The sequence below is a fragment of the Spironucleus salmonicida genome, chromosome 5, assembly GCF_000497125.1.
Source record: "Spironucleus salmonicida strain ATCC 50377 chromosome 5, whole genome shotgun sequence".
Classification (NCBI taxonomy): Eukaryota; Fornicata; order Diplomonadida; family Hexamitidae; genus Spironucleus; species Spironucleus salmonicida.
Genome location: NC_090600.1, coordinates 1,682,895 through 1,693,404, shown reverse-complemented (window position 1 = coordinate 1,693,404; position 10,510 = coordinate 1,682,895). Strand labels below are relative to the sequence as shown.

Genomic DNA, 10,510 nt, shown 5'->3' with positions numbered 1-10,510 from the left:
AAATATCCTTATAGGCACCACTCCCAATGCATATATACTACTAAACTCCAATTAAGCTATTACTATATATACTATAGTATTGCATACTCATCAAGCACTATCCCAGTACCACTCACGCCTGCCTTGGTGCTGTCTATGGAACTACTTGGGGTACCGTACTAGTGGTACCCAGTTCAGTAGCAGCCAGCTATGCCAAATATGAAGGTTAAGCCATTATACACTATGCCAACAGCATCGACTCAGGCTCGTAGCACCAAAATGTGGAAGGCCTAAGCTAGCATAAGGTCAGTCCTGTTCTTAATAAATTACGGTATTGCTACCTCGCTGGGTCCTGACCACCAGCTAGCGCTATCTCGTCACCCTGATAGCCACACTCTCGCTGACCTCGCTTTGGCAAAACTCATCCTGCGAGTCGTCGTTACCATTTAAAACTCATCTATCCCTAGGCTTCTGTCTTAAGCAGCATACCGGGTGAGACTGCAGAGTATCATGTTTGATAGATTATGCATCATGCGGGTATTAAAGATAAAATACAAGCAGTCTTCGGCATAGCCTGTGCTTGTACTCTACAGGTAAGAATACCCTTCCTAGTGCTACTTTGTACCTGGGCTCATAAGTGAATATATATTAGTAAGCATAGTAGTATATTATATAAATACAATAGTATATACTAAATATCCTTACAAGCACCACTCCCAATGCATATATACTACTAAACTCCATTTAAGTTATTACTATATATACTATAGTATTGCATTGTCATCAAGCACTACGGCAGTACCACTCACGCCTACCTTGGTGCTGTCTATGGAACTACTTGGGGTAGCAGTACTAGTGGTACCCACTTCAGTAGCAGCCAGCTATGCCAAATATGAAGGTTAAGCCATTATACACTATGCCAACAGCATCGACTCAGGCTCGTAGCACCAAAATGTGGAAGGCCTAAGCTAGCATAAGGTCAGTCCTGTTCTTAATAAATTACGGTATTGCTACCTCGCTGGGTCCTGACCACCAGCTAGCGCTATCTCGTCACCCTGATAGCCACACTCTCGCTGACCTCGCTTTGGCAAAACTCATCCTGCGAGTCGTCGTTACCATTTAAAACTCATCCATCCCTATGCTTCTGTCTTAAGCAGCATACCGGGTGAGACTGCAGAGTATCATGTTTGATAGATTATGCATCATGCGGGTATTAAAGATAAAATACAAGCAGTCTTCGGCATAGCCTGTGCTTGTACTCTACAGGTAAGAATACCCTTCCTAGTGTACTGTGCACCTGGGCTCATAAGTGAATATATATTAGTAAGCATAGTAGTATATTATATAAATATAATAGTATATACTAAATATCCTTACAAGCACCACTCCCAATGCATATATACTACTAAACTCCAATTAAGATATTACTATATATACTATAGTATTGTATACTCATCAAGCACTATCCCAGTACCACTCACGCCTGCCTTGGTGCTATCTATGGAAATACTTGGGGTACCAGTACTAGTGGTGCCCACTTCAGTAGCAGATAGTTATTAAAGATAGAATATACAAACAGTCTTCGGCATAGCCTGTGCTTGCATTACTAGTGAGAATACCCTTCCTAGTGTACTGTGCACCTGGGCTCATAAGTGAATATATATTAGTAAGCATAGTAGTATATTCTATAAGTACAATAGTATATACTAAATATCCTTACAAGCACCACTCCCAATGCATCTATACTACTAAACTCCAATTAAGCTATTACTATATATACTATAGTATTGCATTGTCATCAATCACTATCCCAGTACCACTCACGCCTGCCTTGGTGCTGTCTATGGAACTACTTGGGGTAGCAGTACTAGTGGTACCCAGTTCAGTAGCAGCCAGCTATGCCAAATATGAAGGTTAAGCCATTATACACTATGCCAACAGCATCGACTCAGGCTCGTAGCACCAAAATGTGGAAGGCCTAAGCTAGCATAAGGTCAGTCCTGTTCTTAATAAATTACGGTATTGCTACCTCGCTGGGTCCTGAACACCAGCTAGCGCCATCTCGTCACCCTGATAGCCACACTCTCGCTGACCTCGCTTTGGTAAAACTCATCCTGCGAGTCGTCGTTACAAGCTAAAACTCATCTATCCCTATGCTTCGGTCTTAAGCAGCATACCGAGTGAGACTGCAGAGTATCATTTTTGATAGATTATGCAGCATCCGGGTATTAAAGATAGAATATACAAACAGTATTCGGCATAGCCTGTGCTTGCATTACTAGTAAGAATAGCCTTCTTAGGCTACTGTGCACCTGGGCTCATAAGTGAATATATATTAGTAAGCATAGTAGTATATTCTATAAGTACAATAGTATATACTAAATATCCTTACAAGCACCACTCCCAATGCATATATACTACTAAACTCCAATTAAGATATTACTATATATACTATAGTATTGCATTGTCATCAAGCACTATCCCAGTACCACTCACGCCTGCCTTAGCACTATCTATGGAAATACTTGGGGTACCAGTACTAGTGGTGCCCACTTCAGTAGCAGATAGTTATTAAAGATAGAATACAAACAGTCTTCGGCATAGCCTGTGCTTGTACTCTACAGGTAAGAATACCCTTCCTAGTGTACTGTGCACCTGGGCTCATAAGTGAATATGTATTAGTAAGCATAGTAGTATATTATATAAGTACAATAGTATATACTAAATATCCTTACAAGCACCACTCCCAATGCATATATACTACTAAACTCCAATTAAGATATTACTATATATACTATAGTATTGCATTGTCATCAAGCACTATCCCAGTACCACTCACGCCTGCCTTAGCACTATCTATGGAAATACTTGGGGTACCAGTACTAGTGGTACCCACTTCAGTAGCAGATAGTTATTAAAGATAGAATATACAAACAGTCTTCGGCATAGCCTGTGCTTGTACTCTACAGGTAAGAATACCCTTCCTAGTGTACTGTGCACCTGGGCTCATAAGTGAATATATATTAGTAAGCATAGTAGTATATTATATAAATACAATAGTATATACTAAATATCCTTACAAGCACCACTCCCAATGCATATATACTACTAAACTCCAATTAAGATATTACTATATATACTATAGTATTGCATTGTCATCAAGCACTATCCCAGTACCACTCACGCCTGCCTTAGCACTATCTATGGAAATACTTGGGGTACCAGTACTAGTGGTACCCACTTCAGTAGCAGATAGTTATTAAAGATAAAATACAAGCAGTCTTCGGCATAGCCTGTGCTTGTACTCTACAGGTAAGAATACCCTTCCTAGTGCTACTGTGTACCTGGGCTCATAAGTGAATATATATTAGTAAGCATAGTAGTATATTATATAAATACAATAGTAATATACTAAATATCCTTATAGGCACCACTCCCAATGCATATATACTACTAAACTCCAATTAAGCTATTACTATATATACTATAGTATTGCATACTCATCAAGCACTATCCCAGTACCACTCACGCCTGCCTTGGTGCTGTCTATGGAACTACTTGGGGTAGCAGTACTAGTGGTACCCACTTCAGTAGCAGCCAGCTATGCCAAATATGAAGGTTAAGCCATTATACACTATGCCAACAGCATCGACTCAGGCTCGTAGCACCAAAATGTGGAAGGCCTAAGCTAGCATAAGGTCAGTCCTGTTCTTAATAAATTATGATATTGCTACCTCGCTGGGTCCTGACCACCAGCTAGCGCTATCTCGTCACCCTGATAGCCACACTCTCGCTGACCTCGCTTTGGCAAAACTCATCCTGCGAGTCGTCGTTACCATTTAAAACTCATCCATCCCTATGCTTCTGTCTTAAGCAGCATACCGGGTGAGACTGCAGAGTATCATGTTTGATAGATTATGCATCATGCGGGTATTAAAGATAAAATACAAGCAGTCTTCGGCATAGCCTGTGCTTGTACTCTACAGGTAAGAATACCCTTCCTAGTGCTACTTTGTACCTGGGCTCATAAGTGAATATATATTAGTAAGCATAGTAGTATATTATATAAATACAATAGTATATACTAAATATCCTTACAAGCACCACTCCCAATGCATATATACTACTAAACTCCAATTAAGATATTACTATATATACTATAGTATTGTATACTCATCAATCACTATCCCAGTACCACTCACGCCTGCCTTGGTGCTATCTATGGAACTACTTGGGGTCCAGTACTAGTGGTGCCCACTTCAGTAGCAGATAGTTATTAAAGATAAAATACATGCAGTCTTCGGCATAGCCTGTGCTTGCATTACTAGTGAGAATACCCTTCCTAGTGTACTTTGTACCTGGGCTCATAAGTGAATATATATTAGTAAGCATAGTAGTATATTATATAAATACAATAGTATATACTAAATATCCTTACAAGCACCACTCCCAATGCATATATACTACTAAACTCCAATTAAGATATTACTATATATACTATAGTATTGTATACTCATCAAGCACTATCCCAGTACCACTCACGCCTGCCTTGGTGCTATCTATGGAAATACTTGGGGTACCAGTACTAGTGGTGCCCACTTCAGTAGCAGATAGTTATTAAAGATAGAATATACAAACAGTCTTCGGCATAGCCTGTGCTTGTACTCTACAGGTAAGAATACCCTTCCTAGTGTACTGTGCACCTGGGCTCATAAGTGAATATATATTAGTAAGCATAGTAGTATATTATATAAATACAATAGTATATACTAAATATCCTTACAAGCACCACTCCCAATGCATATATACTACTAAACTCCAATTAAGATATTACTATATATACTATAGTATTGCATTGTCATCAAGCACTATGCCAGTACCACTCATGCCTACCTTAGCACTATCTATGGAAATACTTGGGGTACCAGTACTAGTGGTACCCACTTCAGTAGCAGATAGTTATTAAAGATAGAATACAAACAGTCTTCGGCATAGCCTGTGCTTGTACTCTACAGGTAAGAATACCCTTCCTAGTGTACTGTGCACCTGGGCTCATAAGTGAATATATATTAGTAAGCATAGTAGTATATTATATAAATACAATAGTATATACTAAATATCCTTACAAGCACCACTCCCAATGCATATATACTACTAAACTCCAATTAAGCTATTACTATATATACTATAGTATTGCATACTCATCAAGCACTATCCCAGTACCACTCACGCCTGCCTTGGTGCTGTCTATGGAACTACTTGGGGTACCGTACTAGTGGTACCCACTTCACTAGCAGCCACCTATGCCAAATATGAAGAGTAAACCATTATTCAGTATGCCAACAGCCGCAACTCAGGGTCGTAGCACCAAAATGTGGAAGGCCTAAGCTAGCATAAGTCCAACCCTATTCTTGCTAAATTATGATATTGCTACCTCGCTGGGTCCTGACCACCAGCTAGCGCCATCTCGTCACCCTGATAGCCACACTCTCGCTGACCTCGCTTTGGTAAAACTCATCCTGCGAGTCGTCGTTACAAGCTAAAACTCATCTATCCCTATGCTTCGGTCTTAAGCAGCATACCGAGTGAGACTGCAGAGTATCATTTTTGATAGATTATGCAGCATCCGGGTATTAAAGATAGAATATACAAACAGTATTCGGCATAGCCTGTGCTTGCATTACTAGTAAGAATAGCCTTCTTAGGCTACTGTGCACCTGGGCTCATAAGTGAATATATATTAGTAAGCATAGTAGTATATTCTATAAATACAATAGTAATATGCTAAATATCCTTATAGGCACCACTCCCAATGCATATATACTACTAAACTCCAATTAAGATATTACTATATATACTATAGTATTGTATAATCATCCAGCACTATCCCAGTACCACTCACGCCTGCCTTGGTGCTGTCTATGGAACTACTTGGGGTACCAGTACTGGTGGTACCCAGTTCAGTAGCAGCCACCTATGCCAAATATGAAGAGTAAACCATTATTCAGTATGCCAACAGCATCGACTCAGCCTCGTAGCACCAAAATGTGGAAGTCCTAAGCTAGCATAAGTTCAACCCTGCTCTCGATAAATTACGTTATTGCTGCTACCTCGCTGGATCCTGACCACCAGCTAGCGCTATCCTCGCCACCGGCTAAAGCAAACATTAGAAAGCCAGCTGATACCTTTATGTCCAAACTTCCCAGCCATTTATTCTTACAGGCGTGCTAAGTGCCTACTGGCAGAACCATACTCCCCATCTAGCATATCCGCTTCGCTAAGTTCTACCCATATATTAAATATATGTGATATTGATATGTGGAAGGTAATATAGAATTACTGCTAGTATTACTACTATAATAATTTAGTACCAATATTGTACCGAAAGTGTTATTTTATAGCAGAATACACTAAGTCCAATATTGTGCTTCCATGCCCAAGAATGTAGGACCCAATATCAAAACTTATTGGCAACCGAGGCATCGTCTTGTACTTAACGAAATAGGTGCTTGCAATACATTTGATGCCTAAAACCTACCAGTAATGCTGTAGCGAAATAGAACGATTAGCTCTATACGCAAGTTTTCATATCCATCGAACCCATCAAAAGCTAAACTATAGTATGCTCGCTCTGGGTATGATATCCATATGCAATTTTAATCTCTTGTTTTTGACTTTCTGATTAACTTTCCCTTCTCCGTCGCTGTATTAGATTGCTTTTTCGAACACAGTATCTTTGTGTTTTGATATTATTATAACTAGATATATTCATACTAAATACTATTATAAATAGTTTAGGCTAGCAATATACTCCCTAACCTCGTTATATACAAATTCGTCTAATAGAATATATTCCGATATGCTTCTATTGGGGTATAGTATAATGCGGCAGATGGGGATCCTTACCGTACCATTAAAGGTAGCTCTTCATTCGTGCTTTAATCTTACCCAAGCTCTTGCTAGCTAGCAACTAGCTGCTTGAGGACGCTAGCTAACTAACTTACCGAACTTAGTATTTCACTAGTGCGTGCTAGCCTAGTATATCTATTATCATATATATCCTCTGGGCATAACCAATATAGGCTCAGTGCTAAAGTGTAAATAGTATATATTCTGCATTCTCTAAATTATATTATATATTTATGCATTATATTCTATACACCTATCTCATATTCGAGTCAACCGTAGTTTATCTGTGCATGCCCCACTGTTAGCATGAACCGGAGGCAGCAGCTCAGGCGTCCTGATATGCATCAAAATAACAGTGCTCGCCTGAAGATCGCTGGGAGAGCAGCATATTAGTTTAGGTGGGGTGGGGTTCGCTCTTAATTCTGCTCAATGTGAAAGGTATCCAGTCCAATGTAGCAGTTCCATGCCAACTATCAGGTGCACCTGCTGCCTGATTGGTGTGAGTCAGTGCTGGTATGCGGATGATGGGAGCACTTATTGCATTAGGATACCAGGTGGTCTTTAACGGTTTACCGATTCTATGATATGTGGTTGAGCACCAGCCTGAGTGCCGATGAACTGCAGGCTGGTGCGGAATGAAGATTGTGGGTTGAGTGTTATAATTCTAATTCAAATTCTATTCTGCTCAGTCAATTTAAATAAGATGCAGCAGTTAGGAGAATGGTGCGCCCCCATAAATTCCCATGTGATCGTTAATCAAACTAAAAAATCGCATGCAACAATATTTTATAATCTATAAATATTTGCAGCTTTATCAATATCAAAGATTGATTTAAAAAAATATCAACAGAATAGCAAATAAAGCGGTATCGGTTGTACTATCGATCTCTTTAGAGATTGGGGGCCAGTTGTACCGCCAATAAGTGCCGTGTTTTCCGATGGATTATACATCATTTTACCCACTATTAATATTTATTTTTAATAATTATAATAATTTCTCAAGATTCGAATAAATTAAAATAGATCATAAATATCGGTTATATTTATTTCAAATACAGCGGGAAATAGAAAATATATCTAACGCACAAAATCAAAATTAAAAAAATAAATGTGTGCACATTCCACCCCATGTTAACGTTTTAGTTACTATCTAAAATAGATTCTCAACTAATTTAATGAGATCTTTTCGTTTATTATTTTTCAAAACTTTATTAATTAATTCTTATAAATAAATCTTACATACTTTAGATGACGTTGATTAGTGCTCTTACAGAATCGTGTCTAAAATAATCATCGTATTGTACAATCTAACGTCACCCTTAAAACAGTACTCTGATAATGCTACAACTTATTCGACCATGTCATACAATAGTCTATCTATTAATTCTAAAGAAATATATCTTGCTATTAATATTTTACTATAATGACCAAACTTAGTATTATTACTATCCTCTTCAAACTTTAATAAAGAGAATTGCATATTATTATAATTGGTTTGACTGAAGTTTACTTTACTTTAATGGTCGCCATCGGCGCCCGGACTTTTTGGAAGTCCATCCATATTTTGATCACCTCTTTTGAGTATTCTCCTAAAGCATCTTATTTTTATAGAGCTGATATCACTTATTTATAAGTTGGTTTTGATTCTTAATCTTTTATTACTGCTTATCTGTATATTTTATTTATTTTAAAAATAATTATTCAAAAAAGTTAATTTATAATTAGTTTATAGTTATTGATATTTTTAGATACTATATTTTATTTTTGTAAGGTTTTGAGAGTTTTGATCCTTTATCGTTACAGTTTATTCACCTAATCTAGTTCATATTTATAGTATAAATAATTCATTCAAAGATTTTCAGGTGTATATATTGTTTGATTATACTCTTTATTTTGAATATTATTTTCAAAATTAAATATCATATAAGAAGTATACAAAATTAGAATGCTTCAAATTATTTATTCCACGGAAAAAGGTCAAACTAAAACCGTTGCAGGTAGTTTATTCAGCCTACTTAAAGCTAAGAATATATCCATATCTGAGCCAATTTCTACTAAAGATATTATGCCTGCTTAAGTAAACTCAGATTTTGTATACTTAACATCTACATTTTTTGACGGTGATCACCCATCTTCTGCCAACAGAGGAATGAATTTTTTTGCAGAATCAGAAGAATTTATCAATAACTTCAATGGCAAAAAATATGCTGTTTTTGGCATTGGAAGCTCGCGCCATGAAAAGCATAATTATGCTGCAATTGATGCCGATAATATATTTATGAAGTTAGGTGGATAGAGAATGATCTAACTGTATAAATTTGACAGAGCATCTAAGGAAAGTCTTGAAGACTATCTCAGCGACTGGGCCAGTTGTATAATTGAAAAGTTCAAGTGATCAGAATTCAATATAAATACTCATCTCTATCGATTATTATCATGACTTACATGATAATACTCGCTATTTATCGTACTTAATTATTACTATGTAATAAAAGTGTAAATAAAGTTACTTTAATATTTTTATAACTAAATTAACTGGTCTTTATCAAACCATCATACAAATTATTCATACATTATATTTCATAACAAAAAATGTAATTGTATTCTTTGAACTTAGTCATTCAACTTCAATTATGTTCTTCTATTATACGTCTTAAAACTACGTATCAAGTCGTTTTAAGTACATATGCTAACTTAAACTAATTCAATAGACCAAAGACCCAGAAAGTTTATTTCTCTTAATAATTATCCTGAGCGATATTTATAATTAATTTCATTCTTCACATCACCACCAAATGCCGAGTTCCCAGCTCTAAAACCCGAAAATCTAGCAATCCACTCCCTCGCAGCAGCTGACAACGCTCCCGAATCCACTGCCGATTTCTTTGTCACGGAACCAGCACTTCCCACTGAGCTCGCCAAAACAGTCCAAATGCATCACGTTTACACCGACTTCGATTTTCACTTCTTTAATCTCCGTTCCAAATTCATAAATCTTGTTCTCAGACGCGAATACGATTTTATCGTTTTTGGTCGTAGCGGCCCTGCAGTTCACACGCAAATTTAGAATTTCCTTCAGCGAATCGTTAGGTTGAATTTCGAACCGCTGAGCCTGAAGGAGTGAAATGGTCAAAATTTGATCGTTTAATCGCAAAACTTGAAGTGGTGGAAGAGCAAGTTTTGCGATTAAATTTATGTCGAATTGGGAGTTGAAAATGAAAATCTAACCGGATTTCGATGTGATGTAATTTTGAAAAATTTGATGTGGCGTGAAGGACAGTTCCACTTCTCTGAGCTGCCCTGAAAGCTGATATATGGTCAGCGACGAATTTTACAAAATCAAAATCTATTTACTGTTAAAAAATGAGGAGATTACTGGGTTGTTGAGGAGTATTTTGCGTGTTTCAGACAGCGACTGCTGGGATGTGTTAAAATCGAAAAAGTGAAGAGAATTGGTATGTTTAGATAAAATTGCAAAGTGAATGAGAGCGGCCGTCCGGTCTAGGATGTGGATGGATAAGGGGTCAAAGGTTAGCTGGTGAGAGGACATTTAAATTTTAGGAATTAATTAAGCATAATTTCTATATAATAATTATAATATTAAATTATGTTATAATACCAT

General features: G+C 37.3%; 4 protein-coding genes across 4 annotated transcripts; 1 reads left to right on the top strand and 3 right to left on the bottom strand. All coding sequences in view use genetic code 6, as the record gives it.

The window, feature by feature from the left end:
• Positions 1-6,005: 6,005 nt before the first annotated feature.
• On the bottom strand, positions 6,006-7,127 carry SS50377_25600 (uncharacterized protein; the record flags this gene model as incomplete). The annotated part of the gene is made up of 1 exon (XM_067909432.1): positions 6,006-7,127. One exon carries the CDS (start codon positions 7,125-7,127, stop codon positions 6,006-6,008), a length of 1,122 nt encoding a protein of 373 aa, XP_067764253.1.
• An 851-nt stretch (positions 7,128-7,978) lies between these two features.
• On the bottom strand, positions 7,979-8,449 carry SS50377_25599 (uncharacterized protein; the record flags this gene model as incomplete). The annotated part of the gene is made up of 1 exon (XM_067909431.1): positions 7,979-8,449. The coding sequence occupies one exon, from the start codon at positions 8,447-8,449 to the stop codon at positions 7,979-7,981; it is 471 nt and encodes a 156-aa protein (XP_067764252.1).
• Positions 8,450-8,833: 384 nt separating this feature from the next.
• SS50377_25598 (Flavodoxin) lies at positions 8,834-9,283 on the top strand (the record flags this gene model as incomplete). The annotated part of the gene is made up of 1 exon (XM_067909430.1): positions 8,834-9,283. One exon carries the CDS (start codon positions 8,834-8,836, stop codon positions 9,281-9,283), a length of 450 nt encoding a protein of 149 aa, XP_067764251.1.
• Positions 9,284-9,673: 390 nt separating this feature from the next.
• Positions 9,674-10,438, bottom strand: SS50377_25597 (uncharacterized protein; the record flags this gene model as incomplete). Its single annotated transcript, XM_067909429.1, has 1 exon — positions 9,674-10,438. The coding sequence occupies one exon, from the start codon at positions 10,436-10,438 to the stop codon at positions 9,674-9,676; it is 765 nt and encodes a 254-aa protein (XP_067764250.1).
• Positions 10,439-10,510: the final 72 nt, after the last annotated feature.